Source organism: Lynx canadensis, chromosome B3, assembly GCF_007474595.2.
Source record: "Lynx canadensis isolate LIC74 chromosome B3, mLynCan4.pri.v2, whole genome shotgun sequence".
Classification (NCBI taxonomy): Eukaryota; Metazoa; Chordata; class Mammalia; order Carnivora; family Felidae; genus Lynx; species Lynx canadensis.
In genome coordinates, this window is record NC_044308.2 from 137,606,732 (window position 1) to 137,624,563 (window position 17,832).

Sequence of the window (17,832 nt, forward strand, 5' to 3'; positions counted from 1 at the left end):
GGAGGTATCCCAGACATCTCAAACTCAGCATGGCTAAGACAGCTCTCCTGGTCTTTCTCCCTTTGCCAAACCACATCTCCAGGCCACATCTGCACCTCAAGTGGTAGTACCACGGTCCACTCAGCTGTTTCAGCCAAAGCCCGAAGTCACTCTTGCTGTGGATAACTGCAATTCTGCGCCGTGTTTACGGTTAACACACTGGGGCCACTTATTCTTATAAAACAGCATCTCTTTTAATGAGAAGCAACCCTCTTGCCATTTCTAATGTCCACAGAAAATGAAACCTGCATGGGACTCGCCATTTCCTCTCCCTGGAACTCTCTTCCCTGGCTTAAGAGCCTAGCTCGCTCTTGTCTTCAAGGTCCAATCTTAGAGGCCACCCCCAGAGATGGCCATCTCTTCACCATCTGACCCAACTCACCGTCAGGTTATCCTACTCTATTTTCTTTGTAGGACTGGGCACAGCCCGAGCTTCTCGTCCGTCTTTTTCTGGAATGAGCAGTGCGTGAGAGCGGGGCCTTCGTTCTGTTCACGGCTGTATCTGTAGCACCCGGCAGAGTTCACAGGGCTGGTCACACTTTTCAGAAACAAAAGGATTTTGAACAAGAACTGTCAGTCTGCTTGGGCCATTGTAACAAAATACCAGAGACTGGGTGGCTTCAATAACAGACGTTTATTTCTCAAGGTTCTGTAGGCTGGGATGTCCAACACAGAGGTGCTGGCAGATTCCTTGTCTATTGAGAACCTTCTTCCCGGCTGGCAGACTGCTGTCTTCTCACCGTGTCCACACTTGGCCTTTCCTTGGCGCGCGTGCATGGAGAGAGCTCTTTCTCGGTCCTCCTCTTCTTAGAAGGGCACCATTTCCATCTGGGACGACACCTTCAGGACCTCATCTTACCCTAACTGCCTCCCAAAGGCCCCATCTCTGAATACACACATTGGAGGTTAAGGCATCGACATGAATCTGGGCGACGGAGGGAGGCACAAACATTCAACCCCAGATGAGACCTTTCCTCCTCCTGGGCCTGCTCCTAAAAGTGAGACAACCGGCCGATCTCCGACATTCCTCCTGTCCTGATATCCTGATGCCCTGTCCCTACAGACCAGAGTCTTGTCTAGTAATAGCTCTAATACACCAAGCTCTCACATCACCAAGCACCGTGCAGGGCAACGGGGTTAAAATCACAAGAGACAGAGACCCTGTGGGCTGGGCTGTGAGCACGGAGCATGAGAGGCAGGGAGGGGACTGTGGCTGAGGCCTGGGTGGCTGGGCACAGTTAGAGGCAGGGAGGAGGGTCCCCTACTGGCACCGGAGGTACACATGTAAGGACAGAGCCTGGTGAGTGCCAGAGCCGGGGCGGGGGGGAGATGACTGGCTAGGGGACCAGACAGAGGGGTCTGGAACACCAACAAAGACCTTCTGAGGTCACTTACCCCAACGGTTCTCAAAGCGGGCCTCCGAGAACACTGGGGTTTTGAGCAATTGGAGTATATGCCAATCAATAGTTCAACCCAGCCTTGTCACCAACGTAAAAGAAACACACTAAATTCATGAGTCTTCTTTCCCTTCCAAAACTTACTTGGTGACTGCCTGTTCTCGCTTCTCTCCCCTAGAATCGAGGTGAAGGGATAGGAGCTGGTTCAGCACCGAGGCAGATGAACTGTTTCACACGTAATCCACGTTACAAAGTGTTCACACTACATACGACTTCATGACATCCCAGGTGTGTGCACACCATTAAAAAGGGGCAACTTCAAGCTCCGTCCTTGGACAGATGGGCAGCCTGAAGGCCCGTCCACGGTGCTCGCTTGCTTGGCCTCCTGCTACATCACGAGATGTGGATTGCTGACGTCCTGGGTGCAGATCTGGGCTCCTCTCAGGCCTTCCTGGGAACCGCACCTCAGCCTGCTTGGGCTGGGCGGTGGGGGGGGGGGGAGCTTCTGTAGCATGGTCACGGGCACCATGTGAGACAGCTGGTCCAGGGGCCCCACGGCCTGGCCCGGGCTCGAGTGAGTCGGCCCCGCTCCCTGGCAGCCAGAGGCACACGGAGCTGAGGGAACAGAGTGAGAAGCAGCCCGGGGTACGCAGCCCCACGACACTAGTTACCGAGAGCGGCAGAATGAAGAGAGAGGCCAAAACCCACCAGGAGAAAGCCAGAGGGCAGGACAGCCGGGGCACCTGGACGGGGCCGCAGGCAGGCTCATCTCCTGCCTCTCATTCTCTCCCGGGCCGGGGAGGGGGGGTGGGGGGCACAGAACAGAACACACAGGGCTGGCACACGAGGGTGAGCGCAAGCACGAACGTCCCCACTGCAGGCCTGCAGCACTTGGGGACAGGAGGAGACAGGAGCCGTGGGGCCTGGACCAAGAGAAGGACGAGAGAAGACACAGTCAAAGGCAAAGGACAGGACCTGGTAGAGTTGAGGGGCGGGCCGGAGGTGGGGTGGAGGGAGGTTTTGTGGGGGGGCAGAGGCAGAGCCGGTGGGGGCAGGTCTAGACTGGGAGCCTGGAGGTGAGCGCGGATCCCCGGAGCTGAGGCCTCGCAGGGGCAGACTCTGACCACAGCGAGCGGCCTGGCGACAAACGCCTGGATTTGGAACCTGGCTCTGGGACCTAAGAAGTTACTGTACTTCCTCGAAGCTCATTCTGGTGACCTATCGAGTCAAACGATCCCCGGCGCAGTTGGCGTGACAATCCACAATGCCCGTAACCTGTGAGGCGCGGTACAGATGTGCAGTAAGGGGGCTGCCCCAAAATTATTAGTCTCCGAGGTGGCAGAGGGGAGAGCCCCCCCCCACCCCCGCCCCCGCGATCCTCGGAGGGCAGTACGGTCGGGGTGGAAGTCAGCACTGCCTTCGTGGTGAGAAGGCTGCTCCTTCTCCCCGACCTGGTCACTCCAGACTAACAGGTCTCGCGCCCCAAAGGTACTTACCTCGTCACTCATACTCCGGGTCCGGCAGCTGCTCAAGGAGCATCTCCTCCGTGCCACTGAACTGCATGAGAGAAGGGGACCAATGGCCAGAGCCCTGGGCATCCTTCCATCCTTCTCTTCCTGGCTCCGGGCCTCCCTTCAGTTTGGAGCGGGAGGCGGGAACCTGCTTGGGGGCGGGGGATCCTAGGAGCTCCTCCTCCCACCAGCCTTCACCCCGACTGCCCTCCGGAGAGGCTCCCCGACCCCCTGCAGCCGAGGGGGCTTCTGTTGGACCTCAGCGGGTGGCCCCAGTCATTCATCTTCTTCTAACGTCTCTCTCATCCAGTCCTTTAAAATGCTGCAGCTGTAAGCTCCTGCCCTTGTTATTTTTAGTTTTTGGTGCAGAGCCGGAGGGAGCGGAGGCCAGACATGGGGGGAGGGGGCGCAGGGCCACCCAAGGCCACCCGGTGGTCCCCGGGAGAAGGGACACACTTGCCTCGATGTGGTACACGATGCGCCAGAAACTGGAGTCTGAGCCTCGGTATCGTCTTCCAGGGTAGAGCTGCCACATGGAGGGCAGCAGGCCGGGGGCCAGCAGGCCGGGGCACACAGCCTCCCCCAGGAGCACATCTTCCTGCCGCATGAGTACTTGGAGGCTACTCTCCATCTGAAGAGGAGGGAAGGCCGGGCACACCTTCAGGGCCCAGGCTCCCGGGCCCACAGATGACCAGAGTCCTTCCTGCCACCCTCGCGGCCTTGCCGGCATCTGAACTGCCTGTGACCGCTGTTCCCTTGAGCCACGCATGCTCCTCTCGCGGACTCTGGCCAGGCCAGGCCGACTAGCAGTCACGTGTGTCTGGACAGAGACAGGGCCACACAACAAACTGAGAGTTTGTCCTTGAACTTCCTTAGTTCAGCTGCTCTGGGATTTTCTTTGTTTGTTTTTTTTTTATTTTGTCATAGAGCTCCTTTTATTTTTTATTAATATTTATTTATTTGGGGGGGTGGGCGGTTAGTGACACAGAGAGAGAGAGACAGAGAGAGGGAGAGGGAGAAGAGAGAATCCCAAGCAGAATCCGTGTTGTCAGCACAGAGCCCAACACGGGGCTCCAACTCACGAACAGTGAGATAACGACCTGAGCGGAAATCGAGAGACAAATATCCCCGGACCCCACAATCAGGTGATAGACCACTTTTCCCCACCGCCACCACTGCCCATCTATTGCAATAAATCTAACTTGCTGCCTGGTTGATCATGTGCCCCACAACCAGATCCCCGCACGACAGCCAGGGTGTGCATCTAAAACGTCACTCCCCTGCTCGATGCCCTCCAGTGGCTTCACATCGTGGGCAGAAGCACCTGAAACCTTCACTATCTGGGCCCCTGCCTCCCCCCTCTCCCATTTTGCCCCTCACCCTCCACCCTGTTCCAGCCACAAAGGCCTCCTCGCTATTTCGGGGACATGCCACATCCCCAGTAATCTCTTGTACCTGTTGTCCTCTGCCTGGAACATTCTCTGCTAGATGGACACAGGGCTCGTCCTCTTTCTTTTAGATAGCTCTCTGCACAAATGTTACGTCTAGAGGGACAAATTTCAGGGAACTCCAACTCTCTGAAATACACACGAGGCAGGCAGGCCTAAAACTGTGGTTTGCAAAGGTTTCAACTAAAATGACAGGCAAACGAGAGTGAATACTCTTGCGGGGTCTTGCCTGAAGACCCCACACCACTAGTTAACTGCCTCTCATCCGACACAACTTACCACCAGCCTCAATTACTTCCTTGTCCTTCACCCGAGCCCAGTGTCAGCTTCACAAGTAGTAGGATTTTATCACATTCACTGCAAACCCTCAACAGTCTAGAATCGTGCTTGGCATATAAACCAGGCCCTTATGCTTATTCAATGACTGTCTCTCCAGAGTGGAAATATTTTTAACAATTTTCCATCTATGAAATAAATTAGAATTGTTAAGAAATAATTCAGATCATCCTGCAAGATGTAAGTGGAAATCACCATTCTTGCTGTGTTAGTATAGAGTTTTCTGTATCCTTCAACCACTTTTAGTTTCCTTCTTCATCTGTTTCTTATTGATTTAAGTAAATCTTTACATATTAAGAATGCTCTCAATTACACGGAAGCAAACCCTGCCCCACGGTTTGCTAGTGGGTTATGCTTCATGCAGAACCTACAATGATTATGTGAAAAACTCTGGTTTGTGGTTTGGGCGGTATGTTTAAGAAGATCTTCCCCAAGCAGAGGCTGAAAAAAAAAAGGATATTCTACAAATACCTGACTTTAAAAAAAGTAAATATTTAACTTGATTTTTTAAAGGACACATAGGTGTCTATTCATGTCCTCTGCCCATTTCTTCACTGGATTATTTGTTTTTCGAGTGTTGAGTTTGGTAAGTTCTATATATTCATAAAAATTTTTTAAAATTTTTTTATGTTTATTTTTGAGAGAGAGAGAGAGAGAGAGAGAGACAGAGCACCAGCAGAGGAGGGGCAGAGAGAGACAGGGACGCAAAATCCAAAGCAGGCTCCAGGCTCTGAGCTGTCAACACAGAGTCCGATGTGGGGCTCCAACTCACAGAGCCCAAGTCTGACACTTAACCGACTGAGCCACCCAGGTGTCCCCCCCCCCCAATTTTTTAAAATAAAAGTACATATAGGTACATTTTTTTTAAAAAAGGCAAAAAACTAAATAAATGCCACTACAGAGGAGGCAGGAAACACCCCAAACTCCAAGGCAGGCCCCCCACGTGGCCGAGCGCACTCCGCGGGGAAACCCGCGTGGACGCGGCCGCCCACGCCCAGCCCCGCCTGCCCCAGGGCGGCTGTACCTCGATGATTATGGGCAGCCAGGTACGCTGGTTCTCGTCCACGTACACGGACCTTTCCCAGATCCACAGGTGGTCCGGGTGCAAGGCCGTGCGCGCCCTGAAGAACGGGAGCTCGCCCATGGCTCCCAGGGCGTCCTAGGCGTCTCTGGAACCCACTCGCTGGTGCGCGGGACGCTGGCCCGTCGCTTTATAGCGGGGGCGGCGCGCGGGCGCCCCCCAGCGGCGGGGCGGGAGGAGGGCGGGGGCGGGCAGCTCGGAGCAGGGTGCGAAGCGGGAAGGGAGGAGGGCGAGGCGGCGTGGGCGGAGCGCGAGGCGGGGTAGGCGGGGCGACTGGCAGGAAATGCTAGGAAGCTGGCCCTGCACCCTGGGACCCTGGCACCGTCTAGGAGGGCAGACCCAGCTTGGTGGACGCGGGGCTTTCTCCAGGCCCCCAGCCAGCCAGCCCCCACTCCCCACTGCTGGGGAGGCACCCCTGCCTGTGGCCTTTGGCCTTTTCTCTGTCAGGAGGTGCGGGCGTCCTCCGCTCCCCGGGACGCCCAGACCCTGCTGTCCGAGTCGGGCTCTGTGTGTGGCTGGTCAAGTCATACTCAGACAGAGACGCCAGGCTTCTGCTGGGAACTCACAGTCGACGCCAGGCAACCCAGAGCCAGGACCCCCTCCACATCTTCTGGGATCGGAACAGACCCATGGCAGCCAGAACCAGGCCTGGACTTTCCCAGGTTCACGGCATCACCTTCAGCCTGTGGATGGGGTGTCGGAATCAATTGCCTTGGCCAAGTGCAACTCTTGAAGCCCCGGTCCCCCTCCCACGGACATTTTCCACCGCTTTGATGATGGTGTGGTCATCTAATAGCTATTGTGAAACAGGGCGGTGAAGAAACATGGGTTTTTCCCTTTATAGGCTTTGAATTCGTTAGTGAACACATCGTTCACTTAAAAAGAATCCTCTCCCTCTACCCCAAGATCAATGGAATTGAAAAGTCCCTGGGTTATATGATCAAACTGTCTCTCTGTAAATTACAGCAACTAAGGAAAACAATTTCACTTCGCTTTGCAGCGCACCACATGCCCATTAAGGCAATTAAGAAAAATAAAGTACAATGAGAAACATGTAAAAGCAGCTCCGGGCTCATTGCTCAAACATCACCACTGGCCGCAGTTTGGTGTCTCACCCTCCAGCTCTTTCCTGTCTCTCTGACTAGGCCCTAAGAAAACAATTTGTGATCTTTTGAAATATCACAAAAGTGAAAATGAGCTTAACCCTGATCCCTTGACACCAGAGGTATGTATTTGCTTCCCTGACTGTCCAGACAACCTAATTCCCAAGAAAGCGCTGAGGTGGCCTATGGTAATAGAGACAGAATTGGATTTACCAGGAACACGAAATAGAAGACAAAAGCCAAGCGAAGTTGGGAGTGGAGAGGGCAGACGCGAGCCCAGCAGACCTCCCTCCCCGGGAAGCCCCTGTGGTGCTTGTATTTAACATTCAGACTTGTGGCATTCAGGCTGATTTCCCTGTGGATGGTTCTTAATTCCAGACTCAGATAGCTAGTGGGAGCGTGATAATATGGTAATCTGTCTGCTGGGGCAGTCTCATCCTAGTCCTGAGCTTTGAGGGCAAAAATGATAGAGTCCAGCTTACACAGTGTGGCAAAAAAGGGGACACCTAGGAGCCGGTGTGGTCACCGACCCAGCGGCATCAATGGCCCCAGGACTCAGAATGCCACCGGGTCTGCCGATTTCGTTGGCACTTGTTCCGTTTTTTTTGAAGGAGCCACAAAAGGAACAAATAATGGACCAAGAATCAGACTCACTTGGCTGGGTATGTTTCTCAACGTTCTGGCAATATGATCCTTACACCCGCAATCCCCTTTGAAAGAACAGTGTAGGTCTTCAGTTTCACATGAGGGTTTCTTAATATTGAACAAGATATTATATCCAAAAGTGGATGTCATTCTTCTGTGGGGCTTAGAAAATCATTTGAGAAGGGGTTTCAGAAAACGAAAGTGACATGGGGCAGCTTCTGTGGGGGTCTTGAGACTTCTTTATGGAAATCCCACCGGAAAGGAAACAATGCTCCTGTGTGGTCCCAGGGACAGGCAAGCCTCTCCAGCACGTTATCTGCCCCATCTTAGGGCCGGAAGGCCAGTGGGTCCAGCTTTATGGTTGTATATTTCTTTCTGACCTTGCTTTATTCGTCTGCAAACTCCCTGAGTATAATCAAGTGGTGTGTCATTTAGAAAATAACACAAAGAGGGGCGCCTGAGTGGCTCATTCGATTAAGCGTCCCCTCTTGATTTCAGGCTCAGGCCATGATCTCTCGGTTCATGAGTTCGAGCCCCGATTCAGGCTCTGTGCTGACAGTGTGGAGCCTGCTTGGGACTCTCTCTCTCTCCTTCTCTCTCTGCCCTTCCCCCAATCTGTGCTGTGTCTCTCCCTCTCTCTCTCTCAAAATAAGTAAGCTGTGTGTGTCTCTCTCTCTCAAAATAAATAAACTTAAAAAAAAATTGACTTTTTTTTTTTTTTTTTTTTTTTTTTTTTTTTTTTTTTTTTATGTAGAATCCTTAACTGCTGCTTTCATGGTCTGGCTTTGGATCCAGTTTTGACTTAGCCTCTATCGCCTGTGAATTTGGCAGATCCTTTGCATCTTGGTTTCATTGCCACACTTGGGTAATCAGTGGGCCAAGCTAGGTGCCCTTGAAGCCCATTCTAACTCAATAGTCCCTGATCCTCTGATAAAGTTGTCCAGTGGGAGATTAAGAATGATTTTGAGGAGCGCCTGGGTGGCTCAGTCGGTTAAGCGGCCGACTTCGGCTCAGGTCATGATCTCGCGGTCCGTGAGTTCGAGCCCCGCGTGGGGCTCTGTGCTGACAGCTCGGAGCCTGGAGCCTGTTTCGGATGCTGTGTCTCCCTCTCTCTCTGACCCTCCCCCGTTCATGCTCTGTCTCTCTCTGTCTGCAAAATAAACATTAAACAACGGAAGTTTGTTTAAAAAAAAAAAAAAAGAATGATTTTGAGCAGAGTGGTTCTGGATATGAAGGACCACAATGGAATTCATTCTGCAGGAGTGAGGAAGCCATTTTCTTGTTTGGGTCCCAAAAAAGGGCCCTGAGAGTGAGTCCTGACCATCAGTAGGATCTAGCACCTTGCTATGGTAAGTGTGGCCCCTGGACCAGCTATGCCTCAAGCCTTCCCCAGACCAGCTGGGTCAGAAACTGCATTGTAACAAGGATTGTTGGGCGCACGTTAAGCATTGGTCTATACGGGGAGGATTAAAAGGGACAGATGGTGGGTGTCTGCCTCATTCTACCATTTCCCTCTAGATTTTCTTTAACTGTGACACAAAACCTCGGATATGTGTCTCTGTATCATTTAGTCCTAGGCTCTCTGAGTTTCTGTCAAAATCACTTCTTTTTTTTGTTGTTGTTTAAAAGATTTTTAATGTTTTATTTATCTGAGAGAGAGAGAGAGAGAGAGAGAGAAAGAGAGGGCATGAGCGGAGGAGGGGCAAAGAGAGGGGGAGAGAAAGAACCCGGATCAGGCTCCTGGCTCTGAGCTGTCAGCACAGAGCCCATTGCGGGGCTGAACTCACAAGCTGTGAGATCATGACCTTGAGCCAAAGTCAGACGCTTATCCAACTGAGCCATCCAGGCGCCCCTCAAAATCACTTCTAATATATAAAGTGTTTTCCTCTTAAAATCCTGGTAATCAGGATTAAGTAATCAGGTTAGGGCATCCTAAACATCAGCAATGACCAGCAAGCTATAAAGAAACTACGTAGGGCTACTTAGGTGGCCAGGCCTCCGGGCCCTACAATGAAGGCCCCCAAACCACTAAGCTGGTGAATTGAAACCCTGGCTGCTTATTAGAATCGCCTGAGAAGCTTTCATAAACTACCTGTGTCTGAGCCCGTTTGGACCAGAATCTCTGAGACTGAGGCTTTGGTGTTCTTTTTTTTTTTTTAAAGGGTTTTTCAGGTGATTCTAATGTGCGGTGAGGCTTGAGAACCACTTATCTAAGATTTGAGCTCCTGCTTTTGAGGCGTGAACAAGATTTATAAAACTAAATAACGAGGAAAATGTTAAAGCTATTCTTTCTACCATCAATTCTCATTGTAAACCTCACCCCCAGCCTGCACTTGACTTCCTTCCCTATTCCCTGATGTGTAGATGTTGAGACATCCATGCTAAGTCACCCGGAGTGGATTTTGTTTGTTTGTTCGGACATCTGGGCCACATTTTAGATAATTAAGGCTGATGAACAAGTGAGCCCAGAGTAAAAAGGGATGTTACGGCCTTTACCCACAAGGGATGAAATTTCATCTTTAGATTATTGGAGAACGTGGGACAAGGATATTCCCAGTAGAGCTCAGGGACCGATCATAGCCTTACCCCCTGCGTGGCTATGATCTGTCTTCAAACTTAAGAGTTTTCTTTACGTTTTAAACATTTTTCGAACTGTAAGGTGTGTATGGGGACGTTGGGAAAATGGCTCCGATTCACCAGGATTGGGTGGAGACTTGGCATTTCCAACAAGGTCCGGGGTGAGCCTGAGGCTGACGGTCTCTGAACCACCTCTGAGGAGCAAGGCCCTGTACCAACCCAGTGCACACACCACACAAATGCAAAACACACCCACGGTCCCGACTCAGAATGCACTGAGTAGTTGAACCTGACAGGTTGGTGGAGGGAGCGGCAGGTGGCAGAATTGCAATGGATGGCTTTGAGCTAGATTTGCCGCGGTGAGTTAGAGTTGACCTAAGTCGGTATCAGAGGTATTTCTCAACCCTGGGATGATTCCACCCTCTAGGGATTATGCCCCCAACATCGTCGGTGCTGTGGATCAACTTGTTTCTCATGATGCCAACTTCCAATTCTTCAATATGGTTGATTTAATTTTACCTCAGGAAAAGATTTCTTTTTTTTTTTTCTTGGCAAAATAATTCACATATTTCTTTCCAGAAAACTGGCTCATCACCTTCATGCCTCTTAGATATATAAGTTGAGGGAATATATTAACTACGTATTGCTTTCAGCCTCCACACTGAAAATCCCCTCTGTACCACTTACCCAATATCTCTTGACCCAGATCTTCAATTGTAGGATATCTTATATATTTTTTTCCAAGAAAGTATTTTTATTTCCTTCAGATGAATACCCACAATTAGGATTGCTGGATCATATGCTGGTTGTATTTTCAATGTTTATTTTATTATTTTTAATTAATTTTTTAGATTTATATATATTTTTAATTTCCGTATAGTTAACATACAGTGTTATAGTGGTTTCAGGTGGACAATAGAGTGATTCGACACTTCCATACATGACTCAGTGCTCATCACCATAAGTGTCCTATTGGTCCTCTTCTCTTTTTTTTTTTAAATTTTTTTGACGTTTATTTATTTTTAACAGAGAGACAGAGCATGAGTGGGGGAGGGTCAGAGAGAGAGGGAGACACAGAATCTGAAACAGGCTCCAGGCTCTGAGCTGTCAGCACAGAGCCCGACGCGGGGCTCGAACTCACAAATCACAAGATCATGACCTGAGCCGAAGTCAGACGCTCAACCGACTAAGCCACCCAGGCGCCCCGGTCCCCTTCTCTTATTTCACCCATCTCCCCATTCACCTCCCCTCGGGTAACCATCAGTTTGTTCTCTCTAGTTAAGAGTCTGCTTTTTTCTTTTTCCTTGGTTCTCTTTTCCTTGGTTCCTTGGTTTTGTTTCTTAAATTCCACATAGGCGTGAAATCGTATGGTACTTGTCTTTCGCTAACTGAGTATTTCCTTTAGCATCATACCCTCGAGATCCATCCATGTTGTTGCAAATGGCAAGATCTCATTCTTTTTTATGGCTGAGTAATAATCCATCGTATGATACACCACACATTCCTTATCCATTCATCGACAGGTGGACACTTGAGCTGCTTCCGTAATTTGGCTATTGTAAATAATGCTGCAGTAAACATAGGGGTGCACATATCTTTACAAATTAGTGTTTTCCCATTCTTTGGGTAAATACCCAGTAGTGCAATTACTGGGTCGAAAGCAATTCTATTTTTAGTTTTTTGAGGAACTTCCCTACTGTTTTCCACAGTGGCTGTCCCAGTTTGCATTCCCACCAACAGTGCGCGAAGGTTCTTTTTTCTCCACATGCTTGCCAGCACTTGTTCATTGTGTTTTTGATGTTAGCCATTCTGACAGGTGTGAGGTGATATCTCATTGTGGTTTTGATTTGCATTTCCCTGATGAGTGATGTTGAGCATCTTTTCATGTGTCTGTTGGCCATCTGGATGTCTTTGGAGAAATGTTTGTCCATGTGTTGTGCCCATTTTTTAATTGGATTATTTGTGTGTGTGTGTGTGTGTGTGTGTTTAGTTGTACAAGTTCTTTATATGTTTTGGATATTAACCCTTCATTTGGATATGTCATTTGCAAATCTCTTCTCCCATTCAGTAGGCTGTCTTTGGTTTTTAGTGATTATTTCCTATGCTGTGCAGAAGATTTTTATTTTGATGTAATCCCAAGAGTGTATTTTCGCTTTGGTTTCCCTTGCCTGAGGGGACATATCTAGAAAATGTTGCTATGGCTGATGTCAGAGAAATTACTGCCTGTGCTCTCTTCTAGGACTTCTATGGTTTCTGGTCTTACATTTAGGTCTTTAGGAGCACCTGAGTGGCTCAGTTGGTTGAACGTCCAACTTCAGCTCAGGTCATGATCTCACAGCTCATTAGTTTGAGCTCCGCGTCGGGCTCTGTGCTGACAGCTCAGAGCCTGGAGCCTGCTTCTGCTTCTGTGTCTCCCTCTCTGTCTGCCCCTAACCCCCTTGCATTCTGTCTCTGTCTCTCTCAAAAAGAAATAAACATTAAAAAAAATTACATTTAGGTCTTTAATCCATTTTGAGTTTATTTTTGTGTATGGTGTAAGAAAGTGGTCCAGTTTCTTTTTTTTTTTTTTTTTGCATGTAGCTGTCAAAAAATAAACACCTTTCATTGAAAAGACTTTTTCCCATTGGATATTGTTGCCTCCTTTATAGAAAATTAGTTGACCATGTAATCGTGAATTTATTTCTGGGCTCTCCATTCTGTTCCACTGATCCATATGTTTATTTTTGTGCCAGTGCCATACTGTTTCAATTACTGCAGCTTTGCAGGATATCTTGAAATCTGGGATTGTGATACCTCCAATTTTGTTTTCCTTTTTCAGGATTGCTGGTCTTCTGTGGTTCCACATGAATTTTAGGATTGTTTGTTCTAGTTCTGTGAAAAATGCTTTTGGTATTTTGATAGGGATTACATTAAATGTGTAGACTGCTTTGGGTAGTATGGATATTTTAACAATATTTGTTCTCTCAGTCCATGAGCATGGAATACGTTCCCATTTGTTTGTGTCATCTTCAATTTATTGCATAGTATTTTATAGTTTCCAGAGTAGAGATCTTTCACCTCCTTGGTTTAGTTTATTTCTAGGTATTTTATTATTTTTGGTGCAATTGTAAGTTGGGACTGTTTTCTTAATTTCTCTTTCTGCTACTTCTTTATTCGTGTGCAGAAACACAATGGTTTTCTATATATTGACTTTTTATCCTGCGACCTTACTGAATTCATTTATCTAGTAGGTTTTTTGGTAGCGTCTTTAGACTTGTCTATATATAGTCTCATGTGATCTGAGTGAAATCGTGAAATAGTGAAAGTTCTACTTCTTCCTTACCGATTTGGATGGTTTTTATTTCTTTTTGTTGTCTGATTGCTGTGGCTAGGACTTCCAGTACTATGTTGAATACTGGTGGTGAGAGTGGACATCCCTGTCTTCTTCCTGACCTTCAAAGAAAAGCTCTCAGTTTTTCCTGATTGAGTATGATGTTAGCTGTGCAGTTTTTGTATATGTCCTTTATTATGTTGAGGTATGTTCCCCCTCAAACTACTTTGTAGAGGGTTTTGATCATGAATGGAGGTTGTACTTAGTCAAAAACTTTTTCTGCGTCTTTTGGAATGATCATATGGGTTTTATCCTTTCTCTTGTTGATGTGGTGTAGCACGTTAATTGATTTGTGAATATTGAACCACTCTTGTATCCCAGGAATAAATCCCACTTGATCTTGGTGAATGCTTTTTTTAATGTGTTGTTGGATTCAGTTTACTAGTATCTATTTTAGGATATTTTACTTTATTTGAGAGAAGGAGGAGAGGCAGAGGAAGAGGGAGAGAGAGATTCTTGAGAAGGCTCCGTGCTCAGCACAGAGATCGATGCAGGACTAGATCTCACAACTGTGAGATCATGACCTAGGCCGAAATAAAGAGTTAGATACCTAACCGGCTGAGCCACCAAGGTGCCCCAATTTTAGGATATTTTAAAAGGGATTCTAGTCAATGTCATGTGGAACTAATTTTTTGAGGTATGCAAATATTACATAGCATATACTAATATGTATATTTTATATACTAGGTCATAATCTACTTCTATGTTAAATTTTCCAAATATTTAGCCAATTTGCCAAACACTACTGAATAATTTATCCTTCCACACAAGATTTCTGACACTAGCAATATTGAATACCAATTTCCCATTCTGGGCTCTGTTCTGTTTCATTCGTCTGTTGCTATGGTAAAACCACACTTCAAAAAGTTTTGAATTTGAACTCGAAATACTTGGTGGAATAGGTCATCCCTCTTTGTTCTTTTTCAAAGTTGTACTTTTGCATCTCTGTATTTTTTCTTAATACTTTTGGGATTTTTATTGGCATTTCATTGCATTTGTATAGTTGAGGAAAGCCTCTTATATTCTTTAATAACATTTCATAATATCCCCCATAAAAGTGTTACATATTTTGCTTATCTCACTTCTAGATATTTTATATCTTTGTTGCTTTGGCGAATGGTATGTTTTAATTACGTTTTCTGGCATAACATTTTGGTGTTGACTTTGTATGTAGCATCCTTGCTAAACTCTCTTATTTTTTAAATTTTTTAAAGTGTATTTATTTTTGAAAGAGAGTCAGAGAAAGGGAGTGCGAGGGAGGGGCAGAGAGAGAGGGAGAGAGACCCTCAGCAGGCTCTGCACTGTTAGCACGGAAGCCTATGTGAGGTTCGAACTCACAAACCATGTGAGATCATGACCTGAGCTGAAACCAACAGTCAGACACTTAACCAGCTGAGCCACCCAGGCACCCTTCTTGTTAGTTTTAATGGTTGGTTTATCTGCAAATGATAGGTGTTTTTTTTTTTCCACTCTTCCTTTACAATACTTATACTTCCCTCTGTGTGTCTGTCCCTCTATCTCTCATTCTCTCTGTCATTCTCTCTGTCTCATTAGCTTTTAGCGTTTGTTAAAATATGTTAAACAACAGGAATGGGTGATGGCAGGCATTCTTTTCTTGTTCCTGTCTTTAATAAAAATCCTTCTAAAGTTTAACCAGTAAGCAGGATGTTAGATGAAAGTTTTGGTGGATAGACTTTATCTGTTAAAAAATGTCCTACCATTCTTGGTTCTTAAATTTTTTGACCATTTGTGTTGAATGGTGTTGGGTGTCATTTCTATTGAAATGATTTACACCTGGGTGGAGCCCATCTTCTATGTTGCCCACCAGCACTCACCTCCCTCTTCTTCCTTGATGTGGAACCCTCACTTTTGGGGGACTCTACCTCCAGCCTCATTATGTAACTGGGAATAAGGGTGACCCAGCTGATGGATAAATCTTGATTTCTCTAAGGCAGTTATTTTTTTTAAGCTTTTTAAAAATTTTTTTATGTTCATTTTTCAGAGAGAGAGAGAGAGAGAGAGCAGGGGAGGGGCAGAGAGGGAGGGAGACACAGAATCCGAAGCAGGCTCCAGGCTCTGAGCTGTCAGCACAGAGCCCAACAAGGGGCTCCAACCCAATGAAGGGCTCCAACCCATGAACCGTGAGATCATGACCTGAGCCAAAGTCGGAAGCTTAACCGAGTGAGCCACCCAGGTGGCCCTAAGGCAGTTCTTGATTTGGAGTGTCCACATGCCTCAGCTGTGGCACATGAGGTCTAAGTTTTGGATCTAGAAAGTTCTCAGCTATTATTTCTTCAAATATTGTTTTTCATTCTCTTTATTTTCTTTGCTTGTGTGTGTGTGTGTGTGTGTGTGTGTGTTTATGTTTTATTTTTTCTCAATCGAAGTACAAAGAGCAGTGCAGCATGCTTGCAAGGCAGCACCATCTAAATGACACGGGAGTAACAAGATGGGGATTCCCATGCCCAGAGATGGTTATACCTAGTGGGAGAGGAGAGTGGGAATGGTCACCAACAAAAGAATTAGCCAGAGTTTTATAGCATGAGGATTCAGTCCAGCTGATGTGAAGAGCTTCCCACTATCCCAAGACCCACCACCCCTGGGTAAGGCAAGCGTGACATCTAACCTCTGGGAGAATGGTAATCAGGATAGGAGTTGGGGGCAGTGCCCTGGAGGGATAGCAGTAGAGGGAGAAGCAGGGAGTCCGTGGATAAGCAGAGGACTTCCAGCCACTGGACACCGAGAAAAATTATCCCTGGAAAGGAGGACAAATTCGCTTAATAGAAGTTCTGCCCATCCCCTAGATAGAGTTCCAAAGCCAGGACAGCTGACACTGTTTTAGGGGAGCTCTGCTGCCTAGATGAACTCACAGAAAGGAATCACAGGAAGGTGGAAGAAGACACAAAGCACGAAAGAGAGGCAACAACTGGAAGGACTTAAATTTGAGAGAATAGAGCTATCAGAGCAGCCAGAACAAGAATTTAAAACACGCGTAACTGGGGCTCCCGGGTGGCTCCGTCAGTTGGGCATCTGACTTCGGCTCAGGTCATGATCTCACGGTTTGTGAGTTCGAGCCCCACATCGGGCTCTGTGCTGATATCTCAGAGCCTGGAGCCTGCTTCTGATTCTGTGTCTGCCTCTCTCTCTGCCCCTTCCCCACTCATGCTCTGTCTCTCTTTGTCTCTCAAAAATGAATAAACGTTAAAAAAAAAAAACAAGCATAACTGATATGCCCACAGAAAGCAAGATAATGTCTGATGGCAATGACACAAGTATAGGTGGTTATTTTTAAATAATCATCTCCCGGAGATGCAGTGCTGTAGGAAACAGGTTGCCTGCGCCTACCTTCCAACAACCATTTACAAGGTCCATGACCATTTACCAGGTATGTGACCATTTCCCGGTTCCACGACCTTTTCCCAGGTCCGTGACCTTGGGCAAGTCAGTCACCTCTTGTGTGCTGTTTGTGAGATGGGATGATAGCATCCCATCTACACCTACCAGGATCTGTGTCATAAGAATTCAAGAATCAGAGAAAATAGAATAAAAGGGAAGAGATATTTGAATGAAAAACTGAGAAATCCCCAGAACTAAAGAAGATTGGTGTTATAAGAACAGAATCAATAAGGGAAAAGGTCTAAACACACCATAATAAAATAGAAAGGATAAAAGTTTTAAAAACCCTTGTCAACAAGAGAAAAGAAACCAGATCAGAGAATTAAATGCACACAGATTTCTCACTGGCTGCATTATAAAAGTCTCCACAATACATTTGGACCAGAATTATATATCCAGCTAAACTATCATTCAAATGTAAAGATGACATGTGAGCAACCCTCACTCCCTAGACCCTATCCAGCACATAGAGACAGCTCTTTAGTAGGAAGAGAAAGAACTCCAAAAGAAATAAATGAGATACAAGCCACAATGGAATATTATCGTCATTAACAAAAACAACATTTTCTAAAAGTAAGTTTAAATTATTTTTCTTAAAATATGGAAATAAAATGCCAGACACCAACATGGAGTGGAGATATAAGTAAATCCCAAGATTCTTTTCTGTTTCTTCTTTTTTTTAACTTAAAAAAAATATTAAGTAATCTCTGCCCCCAGCGTGGAGCTCCAACTCCCGACCCTGAGATCAACAGTTGCACGCTCCACTAACTAAGCCAGCTAGATGCCCCCCAAGGTTCTCTTCTTTAAGGGGAGAATGAATAAACTGATTAACTTCAGATGAAATAATGTCTTTAAATGTAAGTTAAGGGCAACCAATAGAAAGTTAAACACAGGATGTGAAGAGCTATCGATTTTTGGAAAAGTAAGAT

General features: G+C 46.9%; 1 protein-coding gene across 1 annotated transcript; it reads right to left on the reverse strand.

Moving 5' to 3' along the window:
- Positions 1–2,936: 2,936 nt before the first annotated feature.
- Positions 2,937–5,875, reverse strand: TCL1A (TCL1 family AKT coactivator A). Its single transcript, XM_030320242.1, has 3 exons — positions 5,756–5,875; positions 3,408–3,578; positions 2,937–2,993 (listed from the first exon to the last, which is right to left on the reverse strand). The coding sequence occupies exons 1-3, from the start codon at positions 5,873–5,875 to the stop codon at positions 2,937–2,939; spliced, it is 348 nt and encodes a 115-aa protein (XP_030176102.1).
- Positions 5,876–17,832: the final 11,957 nt, after the last annotated feature.